At 40.5% G+C, this 13,712-nt stretch overlaps 2 protein-coding genes across 8 annotated transcripts in view; one reads left to right on the forward strand and one right to left on the reverse strand.

Moving 5' to 3' along the window:
- C12H1orf112 (chromosome 12 C1orf112 homolog) overlaps positions 1-1,574 on the forward strand; it is a 43,252-nt gene extending 41,678 nt beyond the window's left edge. For all 5 annotated transcript variants that reach the window (XM_038309526.1, XM_038309527.1, XM_038309528.1 and 2 more), the window contains 2 exons: positions 237-341; positions 1,261-1,574. In XM_038309526.1, coding sequence (XP_038165454.1) covers positions 237-341; positions 1,261-1,461 — 306 coding nt within the window. In that variant the 3' untranslated portion in view covers positions 1,462-1,574. The remainder of the gene's footprint in view (positions 1-236; positions 342-1,260) is intronic.
- Positions 532-13,712, reverse strand: part of Scyl3 (SCY1 like pseudokinase 3) — a 28,539-nt gene continuing 15,358 nt past the window's right edge. For all 3 annotated transcript variants that reach the window (XM_038309532.2, XM_038309533.2, XM_038309535.2), the window contains 8 exons: positions 12,713-12,824; positions 9,773-9,850; positions 8,856-8,995; positions 7,424-7,608; positions 6,198-6,369; positions 4,662-4,823; positions 3,036-3,706; positions 532-2,237 (listed from right to left, as the gene is read on the reverse strand). In XM_038309532.2, the coding sequence (XP_038165460.1) occupies positions 2,181-2,237; positions 3,036-3,706; positions 4,662-4,823; positions 6,198-6,369; positions 7,424-7,608; positions 8,856-8,995; positions 9,773-9,850; positions 12,713-12,824 (1,577 nt within the window). In that variant the 3' untranslated portion in view covers positions 532-2,180. The remainder of the gene's footprint in view (positions 2,238-3,035; positions 3,707-4,661; positions 4,824-6,197; positions 6,370-7,423; positions 7,609-8,855; positions 8,996-9,772; positions 9,851-12,712; positions 12,825-13,712) is intronic.

The raw sequence follows: 13,712 nt of genomic DNA on the forward strand, positions 1-13,712 counted from the left end.
GGTTGCAGCATTAAAAAGATTGAGAACCACTGCTCTAAGGGGATTGTATTCAGATTGCACTAAAGATGAGTCTGCCTAACCTAGAATTTGCCTGGTCACAGGTCAAGCCAGAATGGTTTAACACTCAGCATTTACAAACATACACAAACTAGTTGGTTTCCTTTTCTAAATCTCATACCCCTTGGTATCTAGTAGAGAATGCTAATTTGTCAGTGGTTTTTGATGATCTTTGACAGACAGAATTTGTAGATGAAACTGAAGTTGCCAGAGTGGATCGTGTGAAACAGAAAGTCACTTTCTTGGAACCCACTATAGAGGAAGCAGATGGGTTGGCTTTACAGGTATGGACTGCTTTTCAGTATGGCTAATAGTAAAACAATGGAACGTCTTTGCTCATTATTGATAAACTAGTTTGATTCTTGCCCTCATGTTGAATATCAAAGTCTAAACATATAAAATTCCCATTTTATGGTCAAAAGCACATCAAAAACAAAACCTGAAGTGTTATCAACAGACAAGAACTACAAAAAATAGTTGTAAAACATTTTAACAAATATACTCTTTATTATAAGTTACATATTGTATCAGTGATGACATAAATTTTCTGACTCATAGATATCAATCATCATGTTTAATTCATCTCTTGTCTCCTCATCCAGCCAGCCTCAATCACTTTTCTCTAAATATCACATGTACCTATTAATTGGAAGAAATTTGACACTACTACGTACATTCAAAATTGTGTTTTTAACATAAGTAAATTATAATTTGGGATTTTAGGCAATAAATAGTAAATTTTGTTTTTTCTTTTAAGATGTAGCTGTAAGCCTGAAGTATATAAAGTTCAATATAAACCAGTTATACTTATAAGCCCTGTGAGTTTAAATTGTAACATTCCTTTGGAAAACTGATTAAATATGTCTGGATCTCAGTCCCTCTTCTCCCCTGTGCAAGATGTTTTGAGCCTGTGGTTCTCATCATTTACAAACTTAGTATTTGGGAAATCACATTTTATTTCTCTTAATGGTGTTTTAAAAGAATACTTATTGATAGTTGTTGGGCAAGACAGCATTTGTCAGTGGGGGGCCCTAGCATAGGAGGGTTCTCCTTGGCTGCCACATAATTAGGATGAGATATGATTAGAGATGGGGAGGGAGCACTTTGGGGTCCCATGACTGCAGTTTCTCTCAAATTTCTCTTAAATTGTTTTCCAAATGAGCATTACGACATTACTTGTTTTATGCTTTCCTTATTTCTCAGCCTTGTACAAAAAGAGCCCGGCACGAGTTCCCCTTTGAAGAAGAGTATAGGTCAGCATTTCAAGCAGCAGTAGGGGCTTTGGATACAACTGAGTGGTTACTTCAACAGGCCCCTGCTCCAGCCTGGCTGCCAGTGGAACTGGAGGCACTAAAAGAAAAGATTGAGAAGCTAAAATGCTGTATACCTGAGGGTAACACATGAATGGACTCTGATTGATTCTTCATCAACTGCCTTGCCTGGATGTTTTGTAAATGAAATTATGAATGTAAATTATGTTTGTACATTTTCATTGCACATATAAAAGCTTTTATAAATGTGAAAATAGTCTTTATTTGACACAGAGAACAAGATGGGGGATGTTTCTCATTGAGAACTTTGGTACAGTGTAATAATACACGTGAAACAGTAACTGCCCAGGTAGGTCCAAGGAGGGACCGTTCTTTTTATCAGATGATAAATTGTAGACAAATAAATAAGCTGCTTAAGGAACCTTAGCAGTTTTAAGTTATAATTTACTGCTAGACTTTTTTTTTCATTAAGTCATTATTTCATAGTAGAGCTTACTCTTTTAAAGGAATGGCACAAAATTAAGCTTACCGGATTGAATTTTTTATTTTCTTTATTCCCGGAATTTTCCTGGAAAAAGCACTTCTTTAGCTACTTACTTTTCATGGAACTGGCCTTGGTCAAGTGCACACACACACAGGCTCTTCCTAGAATTTGGAACTGAGAGCCTTCTGCCACTCACGGCTTAGTCAGCAACTTGAGTTGGTCTCATTCTTGAGTTGGTTGGCACAGACTGCAAAAAGAGCTTCTGGTTTGGGGAACACAGGCTGCTTTGGGGTTTAACATCCATGCAGCTTGCTTTGAGGTATTACTTCTTTTAGAATTCTTCCTGAAGTTTAAGCTCACCCTCATTGTCACCAGCTGTTATCTTCCCAGGTCAGCTCTTCTTCTTCCCAGCCTTCTGCCTCTCCCTGCAACAGAACACACCAACTATCTGATACAAATTATATACCCCGAGCATTTAAAAATGACCCATTTGTTTATAATACCAGAAGAGACTGATGCCTCACAACCAAAAGCTAAAGTGAGATTGCATTGGTTGTAATGCTACATGCCACATCCATTGGAAAGTAACTATAGTCCAGTAAAACTGGTCAGATTTTTTCCTAAGTCAAGGAGTTACTCGTACAGCAGGTAGACCTAAGCATGGCCAAGGACAGCCCTACACATGGTATAACACAAATGGAGGTTTCTTTTAAAGATTTATTTTAATTTGATGTGTATGGTGTCTCGTGTGTATGCATTTTTTATGCACCACCTGTGTGTGCCTGGTTCTTGTAGAGGTCAGAGAGCGACTGAATCTCCTGGAGCTGGAGTTACAGACAGTTGTGAGGCATTCTAAGGGTGCTGGGAATCAAACCTGGGTCCTTTAGAAGAATAGCCAGTACTGTTAACCACAGAGCCATCTCCAACCCCAAGATTTTAGTTTGGCAATGTGATTATTTGAACAGTTTTGAACTATAAACTTTGTACATGATAATGGCTGTCATGTCAATAGGTTGGACATGTCTGAGGGATTAGTCTTTTTTTTTTCAATAACCATGAAAAGAAATCATTTATAGGAACTGGTTTTATTGATTCTAGGTTTAATTTGATCATTTTAATTAGCTATGTATGATACCTTCATTGAGAAAAATACTTGTTTATTGTTAACTAGGACTTCCAAGGGAAACCCTGATTAGCACATTTAGTACAAAGAATGAACTCACCTCAGTCAGTTCTGTTGCAGCAAATTTTGAGGAAAACTGCATCACTGTGGAGACGTCGTCCTTGTCAGGGACCATCACTTCTGTCCTCAGTTCGGGCAAAATAAGGAAAGTACCTGAAGGCTTAATATCTGGGATCATATCTGCAAACCAGTCCAACTCAGGATCTTGTACTGGCTTCTTTTTTACTTGTATGGTGAACTCTTCTCCTAAACCAAGTTCTGACCGAACTTTAAGGGGTCTTTCTTGGGACACTTCTGGTGGTTTAACGTTCCCATACTGTATGTGACTGGTCTTTGAGGAAGGGCTGCATTTCAAAGGTGTAGAGTGCTGAGTGAGAGGAAGCCGTGCTGCAGTGGGCTTCTGCTCTCCTGAGGTAACAGGCATGGCAGCAGAGGTGGCAGCCACTGTGTCTACTTTGGTACCAGAGCTAGAATCACAGTCATCCCAGCACTCCTCTGCCTTCGGATTCCTGTGCTGGGTCTCTGCACAAGGTTCATGGGGCCGCAGCTGAACACTGGCAGTTTGGTGCTCGGACTCCTCAGGCTCACTCCAGTCAGGCCACTCCTCAGGCTTACTAGAACCTGCTGGGAGGTTTCCATTGTCCTCTGAATTGGTTTTCACATCTGAGATTCCATTCATAGGGAATTTAATAGAGTGAGAAAACTGACCACCTATGGGATATGCAAGAATTAGTCTCATAAAATGTTAAGAGCAAGCAAACAAAGTCTAATTACTTAAAAATATCCAAATACACTTAAAGGAAGCAAGCATACTATGCCACAATTAGCTCATCATTAGATCTTTGACTAAATATTCACACGCTCATTGGCACAAGTCTCTAAATAATACAGATGCAGTCTTACCTAGTAATTGTATCTAAAAATGTATGCTCAAGTAAGTTGTTTTAAAAATTACTTACTGTGGGGTCTCTCCCACATTCTGCATGCGTGAATGCCACAGGGCAGCTGTAGAGGCAAAGGACAGCTACGTAGTTGGTTCTATTTTATGTGGGTTCCCAAAACTGAACTTGCCTTTTACTGCAAGTGCTTTTAATTCCTAACCCATCTCTCCAATCAACTTTATTTTTCAAAGATTCACTTTTAATTATGTGTTTGTCTGTATGTGGGTATACATAGGTGAGTACAGAGGCCAGAAGCATTGGATTTCCTGGACCTGGAGTTAGAAGCCAGTGCTGGGGACCAAACCTGGGTTTCCTACAAGAGTAATTTGTTCTTTGAACTGCTGAGCCATCTTTCCAGCCCCCAAATAAGTCTGAAACAGATTTTCTTAAATGTTATCAAGGTGCTAAGAAATTTAGGTTTACTCAGCTACCACTTCCTCAAACTTATTTGCAAAACATTTTCCACTACGTCTTTATTAACATCTTTACAACTATTTTTGATACATTTATGATGCAGAAGACATAAAAATACCAAAGCATCTAACATAGAAATGAATTCAAGTAATGTTGCCTTACTATGTGGAAAGGCTGGGAGTGTAACCAGCAGTTTAAAGACGTGAAAGAGAAGTATAGAGACATTCCAACGTGCACTTGATTTTCAAAATTTAAGCTTAATATTCTCAGGAGCAGATCGAAGCCATAGGAACCTAGGTTAAAATTCTTACCTGGCTGTAGAAGAGTATTGTAACACTCTTCCTGTATGTGCTTCTTGCTGTTGATGGGCGTGTTGCCAGAAAACAGCCATTTAGGGAATGAGTTAGAAGGGGGGTTCTCTGAGCTGTGTGAGAGCCTACTCTGCTGGCTGCAGACAACATGCATGGGAGAACCTGAAGAAAGTGAAGGGAGAGGATGGGCTTACTGATCTAGCACTTGATTGGTGAGCAACAGTCAAGGGGAATGATATATGTAACACAGAGAAAAGAATATCAAATATTTGACCAAAACCCATTGTTAAATGGGTCACCTGTCTCTGAAGGTTTAAGACAGGTTGTGTTCACTGAACATGGTAGGGATGGGACAGAACTATGAGGCATAACATAGATAAAATTCTTAGGAAACCTTGGTAAGTTAACAGTTCTTAAAATCATTTTGGTAGCAATCTAAGCCCTTGATTCTGAATTCCTTTTAAGAATAAAAGGCTAGTATAAGAGTATAGAGTGAACAATATTAATAATGTAATACCACCACAAAATTATAATACTGAAAATAATTAAAATAAGTTATGCTATGGATATCTGACCTTGAATGAGGAAAATAGCTGTCTTTAACAGTTTACCAGAAAGCATATATTCAAGACTGGATATTGATCAGAAAGATTTAGTAAAATTACACTGAGTATTTCCCCTACCTTAAAGCTAGGGTAAGGGGAGTCAACTGTCATAATAAGGCTTCAGCTCTCTAGCACCTCTCTTCTTCACCCTCAGCCCTCAGGGCCTAGCACTAAAAGCCAAAGAACTGCATTAGAGAGACCAGAATTTTGTAATGAAATCATGGTCATATTCAAGGTCATACAAAGTAGCAAAAAGGCAATGACATTGTTGATATAAAGTTCTGTGCTGCCTCCCACATAGAAGAGTGGGAACAAACCAAAATCAATCCTGAAGTACTCAAATAGCTTTTACCCAATAGTCCAACAAAGTCAAAAGAACTTATGGATCTAGTGTTAAAAAGAACAATGGTCTTTAATAGTCCCTACTAAAATTCAAATATATCCTCTAACCCACAAAGTCTCCTTCTGAGACTGACTTATCCAATGGCAGTGGAACTCCATATAATAAAGATGCACCTGCAAGGATATTTATGGTACTACAGATTATACACTGGTTAAAAATCTAGCAGTGGATACAACAGCTATGGCTATAAATCACTGAATTTGATTCCGTGAAATAGGTGTAAAAGTGAGGTTTTTCTGTATTGACCTTGAAATACATCTTTAATATACAATACATGAAAATAAGCTATAGAGCTGGGCATAGCATTATTAAATATAATCCTATAAAATCCACATTTATTGAGTATGGAATTTCTGTATCCCTTTGTGGGTTTAAAAAAGGATTTTTACTAAACCATTAAAGGTCACTTTGTACCTACTATCAGAGTCTGAAAAGGGAAACTGAACTATCCTCATGCTTGACCATTTACCTCAAAATAAAACCTGTATCATAATAATAAAAACTTACTAAAATAAAGTTGAATCTTACCTTCAGGGGAAAGGTCACTAGTTTTGGTAAAACTTGGAGCAGTACGTTTAAAGATCTTGGTTCTTTCTCCACCCACAACCACTTCTGGTCCAAGTAGAGATACCAGCACCGCCAGGCTACGAAGAGTAATTGCCACAATGGAATGGCTGGTGTCACGAAGGCCCAGTAGTACCTAGGAGCAAAACTGGTCTTGAGTGCAGACAGCCACTACCTCTGCCTCCGGGAAAAGAGCAATTGGCCTGCAGCCATAATGCTTTAAATAAATACCATTTTCCTAAACATCCCTCAGCAATTCAACTAACTATGGGAAAGAAACAATGTTTTGTCCTTCCAATCCATCATGGATTGCCAACCCAACTCCCAAATAGGCAAATTATGAGCCAGCCCCAGAGCAAAGGCTCCATGAAAATGGGTGTGGACTGCCTGATACAGCTGCCCAACAAGATATATAAACTAAGTGTGGTTTCTGGGAGCATCAAGGCACAACAAGATCTATAAACTAAGTGTGGTTTCTGGGAGCATCAAGGCTTATAATTTGCAGGCCCTTAGAAGCAAGCAGCTGCATCTTGATTTCCCACTTTAGTTTTTCAGTGCTTCAGATATATTTTTGTTGTTTTGATCTTTTTTTTTTTTTTTTTTTTTTTTGATACAGGGTTTCCCTGTGTAACAGCCCTAGCTATCCTGTCGATCAGGCTAGCCTTGAACTCCCGAAGTCTACATGCCTCTCTCCTGAGTGCTGGGATTAAAGGCGTGCACTGCCACAGACAGTTCTGATAATTTTTTATGGCATAAAAAAATGATTACAAATCTTGGGCAAGCAAATCCTAACATTCCTATGGTGGATAAACAGGTTGACAATCACTGCTAACAATCTCATGTTCCCTCTGTGGCAATTCTCATAATGTAATTACTGCACCAATGCTAGTGGAGGGTCATGGGCGGCCTGCTTAGGCTTAGTTTTGTCTTCTCACCCATTTACCTACAAGATGAGCAAACAGAATCACAGCAGCTCACAGACTAAGACTAAACATATTATGTTAATTGACTGGCCAAGAAGACTGGAATGAAATATAATTTCACCTTTTTATATCCTAGTAACTTTTAAACTCAACCAGTGTCTCAAGGCTTTGAACTATCATCTGAAAACCTTCTCCCTCCTTTCATTTCCCAAGGTGGCAGCAGTCTTGCGCACTCTCTCATCTTCCCACTGCCAGCGTGGTCCCAACCTGTGGCAAGATGACTTTCTTCAGCTGTTCCTGCGTGAAGTGCTCCACGTAGGCTTCGATGTGGGACAGTAATACCATCCGCACATGCTCCTCGTGGACCTCGAACAACTGGAGAAGCACAGGCACCACCCGTGACTGGAAGAGTGCTGGTGAGAGCAAGCACGGAGTCTCTCCTGGTGCGTTCTCTACCCGGCATCAGAAGGTACAGACAAGTCATTCACTGAGTCCAGAATTTACACATATTTTATCTATTTGTCTAGAATTTTAAGCCCCAAGCTAAAGGGATTTCTTATGTGGATTCAAAATTACTTAAAGGCTTTACTGTCTCAAGTGCTGCCTGCATCCTGTCTGGCCCTGGTTAGTGGGTGGGGCAAAACTCATCTTTAAAGAACACTGAGATGATTCATGGGTTCTCCCTCAAATCCAGTGAGGATGAAAAGCTGTAAGGGAATATTCCAGACTAAATATGTTCAACCCAGAAATAAAATACAAATCTAAATTGAAATAACTACCCATAGTATCTGTTGGAATGACACCATTTAAGGAAATGAACTCGGGGGCAGGAGAGATGGCTCGTTAGTTAAGAACAATGGTGTTTGCAGAGGACTCATGAGCGGCTTACAATAATTCCTAACTCCAGTTTCAGGGGATCCAGTACCTCTTGTATCTTCCATGGGACCAGGCATATATGTAACACATATACATGTAAGTGAAACACTCATATACATAAACTTAATTTTTTTTTAAATTTAAGAGAATGAGTCAGGCAGTGGTGGTGCATGCCTTTAGTCCCAGCACTTGGAAGGCAGAGGCAGGAGGACACGTCTATAAAGTGAGTTATAGGACAGCCAAGGTTATACAGAGAAACCCTATCTTGATAAACAAATGAATTCTTAAAGCAGGATTCAACCTAACTCTAAATTCTTTAGCATATTAAAAGTAAGTTTTTTAACCTGATGTGTTACCGTCTAAAGACTAGTCTTACAAATCTTACAAAGTTTCAAAGCAATTGCTCTGAAACCCACAGTTCCAAGAAATAAAAATGGGTATGGAGATTTTCAACCTTTTTACTAAAAATACAACATGGGTAACTTAGGAAGCACAGGTCTAAGGATGACCGAAAAGATACCTGAGGACGTATGCCTTACCCATTAAAGGTTCATATATACACCCTGTTACATCTGTGTGTGCCTGTGTGTGTGTGTGTGTGTAACCACTTACGATGTAAGATGCTCCATAAAGATATTCCATATTTACCCATGGGCTTTTGTACCCAAGTCAGACTTCAAGCTATCATATTAGGGAGGAGTAGCTCTTCTGTGCCTTTAGAGGCAAACGTTAACTTTAGAATACTGCAGTATTACTCCACTCAAAAAATGAACTAATAATTACCAAACTCCTTCATAACTAATAACACTGGAAAAAAATTCACCTTTCTTAGGGCCAAGGAGATAGGGAAGAAAACTCTTAACAGCCACTGGCTCAGCAAACACCAACTGGTTAAGCAGAAGAGGCACCAATCTCGAAGCTATTAATTCTTCTGACAAGCAGCTCACTCTGTCCAGCAGAAATCTAACAAGAAAGAGATGGTTAGTCCCCAGTCTGGTCATGTGACCTCTGTTCTCTGCTGCTGTGCTAGTCATCCATCTCCTACTTCTGGCTATTTGTTCTTTTACTTTTGTTTGTTACACACTTAGTGTTAATTCACGGCCTTCCTGGGCCACTGCTCTACCTCCCTCCCACCAGTTTGCTTAGTCTCCAACCTCAATTCCAAGTGCTCCTTCCACTCTGCCACTGGCTCTTCCCCTCAGCTTTATCTTTTCTGTCTTTCATACCTCAGTGTCTCCTACACTGGTCCATCAGTACCCCTACATCAACCTCTTACCCGCTGACTGAACAATACATACTAACCAAGCCAAGCCTCCCATGCTCTAAGCCTGCCTCCATGAACGGAATGATCAGTACAGAGAGATCTAGCATCTCACGGACGCCTTCATCCCCTCAGTGGTTTCTATGCAAGAAGTCTACTACCTACAAATAACATCTACGAGAACTACCTCTTCCCTGTTCTTGTTTTGAAATTTGCCCGCCAGTAGGATTCAAGTGCTTGCCTTTGTGTGTTCACTCCTGTTTCTCTGTCCTGAGCCCTCCCTCCCAGCAAAGCGAGACTTGCGCCCATCTTTACACTTAAGTTACCAGTCTAGCTATGCCTGCATTACCAGTACAATCCATCCTGGGCATGTAGGAAAGTTCAGTAACCACTATGAAGTCAGAAGTCTGATCCATCCCTACCTAGATCACTGACATGCTTAACATAGGTTTAATTCAAGTTAGCAAATCTGAACTTACTTGAAAAATTCAGTTTTTTCATCTTCACTCTTTAATGTCAAACTTCTCAAGAAATTCACAACTTCTAGAAAATCATTCCTAAATGCAGGGCAATAAAATAAAATAGCAGGACAATAGATTAAAGGCATGTTAAGTATTGATGTCATTATCACAGACCATACCACCATTTTCAATGAAGAAATGTTCTCTATGTCGTATGAAAGACTCAAAGTAGCTTATGAGATTTATGCAATGAAGCAAACCTAGAAGAGCCTAATATCTTAATAATTCCAGAAACATCTGCCAGAGGCTATAAATGGAGACACGCATGCTAGTGTACTTTAGGCTTCAGTAGCTGATGGAGGAGTGTCTATGTTACTTTCATTATTAATAAAGAACTGCCTTGGCCCTTTAAGAGACAGAAAATTAGGTAGGCGAAGTAGACAGAACAGAATTGTGGGAAAGAGAGGGGAGACACTTCAGGCAGTCGCCATAGTGAGTTGCTACGCTTCTCCTCTCTGAGATGGACACAGGTCAAGATCTCTCCTGGTAAGCCACACCTCGTGGTGCTACACAGATTACTAAATATGGGTTAAAGGAAGATGTGAGAATTAGCCAATAAGAGGTTACAGATAATGGGCCAGACAGTATTTTAAAAAATACAGTTTTCATGTAATTATTTTGGGTAAAGCTAGCTGGGTTGCGGAGCACAGCCCTGCTGCTCCTTCTACAAGTAGCAAGTATACTTCCCCAAACTTTCCACTGACACAGGACACTGGCACATGGACTGTCCTGGGAGAAATGGCGTAAACATTTCAAAGAAGCTGCTGATTCCCAAGTCTCTCTCTCCTTTGCTGAAGTGAAAACACTCGGGAAGTGGAATTTCTGTAGGAGTCACAAGTATTTTCTCATTTTTCTGACTTTTGCACTCAGGCAAGGTCAGTTTCTAAGGAATCCACAGAGAGTCCCAAACCTGTAAACTGTTTTGTTCCAGGAGCTATGGCTCACAACTTACCATACGGGAGCTATTGCATGGCAGTTAAGCACACAAGCTCAGCAGCCGACACTGCATGCACAGTTACTACCTCCCTTCCCATGTTAACATCTCCATGTGACCCTTGGACAGCTCATCACCAGGGCACCGACTCCCATGACTTCTTCTACAGAGAAAGTCATGTGACTTTAACTTCTTCAAAACTTAATTCCCATTAGCCTGGTGTTGACCAGATGCTTTATTGAAAACAGTCCACTGACTACTTTTCTAGGGTGCGTGAGTTAAAACACAGTGGAAAATACACAAGAAACTCAGAAAACCACTCTGTACCGCACCAGCTATTTTTCCACTTTTCTGGAGCTGATTCATATTGTGTGTTGTTCCTGGGCAGCACCTGCAGCGCTGTCTGTAGCACACCAGCAATATGTGTGCCAGGGAGCTTTTCCGAGTACATGTGTTCGTGTCTCACTGTAAATGGTACCATATATGGTCTAGAAATGTATGAGTATGTGTTCATAAACTTTAGCTTCTTAGCCGGGCGGTGGTGGCGCACGCCTTTAATCCCAGCACTCGGGAGGCAGAGGCAGGCGGATCTCTGTGAGTTCGAGGCCAGCCTGGTCTACAAGAGCTAGTTCCAGGACAGGCTCTAAAAAAAAAAAAAGCTGCAGAGAAACCCTGTCTCAAAAAAAAAAAAGAAAAAAAAAAAACCAAAAAAGAAAAAAAAAAATAAAAAAACTTTAGCTTCTTAAAAGGACAACTTGTTTATACTTCATGGACCCAAATAATAGACTATCTACATTTATTTTATGTGTCCATGATAATCTGTTTCTCCCTTTGATATTTCTAGGCTATGAAATTTTTCTCAGTTTCAATTTTTTAAACTTTAAGATTCATGTCAAACCTAAGTGAACCTCTGCATCCTGAACCCATCAGTGTCTGCCCTATCCTCTGCAGCAGAACCTAAGCACCACTGTCTTGAATCTAATGAAAATGGCTCAGCTGCCTCAATGATGGGTGCTGACCTCTTCATCTTGTGGCCTCTGACATTTACTCCTCATACCACAGTGGATGTGTCAAGTGTGGGTTGGAGTGCTCTTTGGTTTTTTTTTCTTCCCTCTATATTAATACACATTTCTTAGAGAACTTGTATTACACATAGTGGTGACAATTTACTACAATGAATTATCTTTGTAAAGATTCTATATCATGAAAAATAGAGGATTTCTAAGAATCATCTGCAAACACAAGAAAATACATGTTTATAATAATAATTGTTGAAAGACCTGTACATGTAAATAGATACAATCGTATTTGTCAATTTAGGAACTAAATGAAGGCTGTAACCTGCTACACTGGAAAAAGTTAAAACCATAAATGGCAACTGTTCTCCTGATAACTACAGGCACTAATTCAGAAGCAACCCCAAAATGTGCCTCTTTAGAGGTGGCTCATCTCAGGAGCAGCACAGCTGTCCTTTGCTCTGCTTCCTGAGTACAACACAAAAGGATACTTTGTTTAAAAAACATCAGGTTAGCTTTGCTAATAAAATTCATAAATTTGGAACTAACCTGGGCACAGGTCTGTGGTTAGAGAAGTGAAAGCCATACAACTAAAACTGCTCTTGACAATTCCAGACATCTGTGAACCCAGGAGAGTGTTTACACTGTGCTTGCCTTCTAACTGACTTCTACATATTCTGGAACAATATGCTGGAAGAAACACAACTTGCCCCCCTCCCAACACATACCAGAGAACATGTCCCAGTAATGCAGTGGCAGCAGACAGAGGCCATGTTTATCAATTAACAAATAACTGTAAACTATTTCACACAGATTAGTTTCTTTATAATCAAAATCCCTAGTGAATCTGGATAAAATTCCTTCATGACAGCTGAGAAGTCCTAAAAGTTTCTCTGATGGAACCTTGAGAGGCAGCCAGTCTCTCCGTCATGTCACCTGATGCCTCACCTGAAGAAGTCATGGGACAGTAAGGTGCTGAGCGCTGGTCGACAGGTTGGCGTGGGATTCAACAGAGCTGAGTGCAAGGTCTGTAGGAAGCTGGAGAGAACATCCGCTGAAACTGAAATCCAGAGCTAAGTTAGTTCCAGTGCCTTCTCCCTCTTTCCGGACCTTTCTAGCTGGAGACTGACGAGAGCAAAAACCAACCTGCAAAAGCCCAAGCACACAGAGCCCCACTGTTGCTGCATGACTCGCGTCGTGCAGGCCAGATCCGCAGCAGGTACACAGCGCTGCCCTGCCAGCACAGCCACACGGCCGCAGGTGCCTCTGCATCCTCCCATTTCCTCATTTTTAACCTACTGATGTCCAAAATGGTGGCTCAAAAGGGGGCAGGTTTGAAGATCTTTATTGGGCAAGTCCTTCTCACCAGGGAGCTGACTGAATGCCTGTATTTTCAACTCTTGTACACATTTGCCACCATTATAGGTACATAACAACAATGCCTTAGAGCCTGAGGCTTTAATTCGCAAATATTCAAGTTGATAGCAAGCCTTCTAATACCAGAACACTGCATATCATGGAAGGAGCTATAGTGGCACTGGAGAAGTGTCAGCAGAGTGAGATAGGCCACTAAAAAGGACCCAATGTGGCACACACCTCAGTAACCTTCACAGGTGCAGAATTAATGTCCTAGAGTCCACCCCGGCAGAGTGACACAGGCTGCCAAGCATGCCATTAGAGAACACAGAAGGGAACAGAGAACTCTCTTTAAGTAGACGGGCTTTAAGAGGACACACAAGAAAAAATACTGAGTAAATTTTAGCAGAAGTAGGCTATTACATCTCAGTCACTAAGGGCATTTGTTAGCCACAAGAGAACTCAATAATGAACTCTGAAGACAATCACATATGATGGGGACAGCCACTGTTCAAAATCCTTCCTACTTAAAATTCTTGTTTATTATTATCCTTATGGAACCCTGAGCTTCTCCCCTTTCTGGTACTGCTAT

This window comes from Arvicola amphibius, chromosome 12, assembly GCF_903992535.2.
Source record: "Arvicola amphibius chromosome 12, mArvAmp1.2, whole genome shotgun sequence".
NCBI classification, from domain to species: domain Eukaryota; kingdom Metazoa; phylum Chordata; class Mammalia; order Rodentia; family Cricetidae; genus Arvicola; species Arvicola amphibius.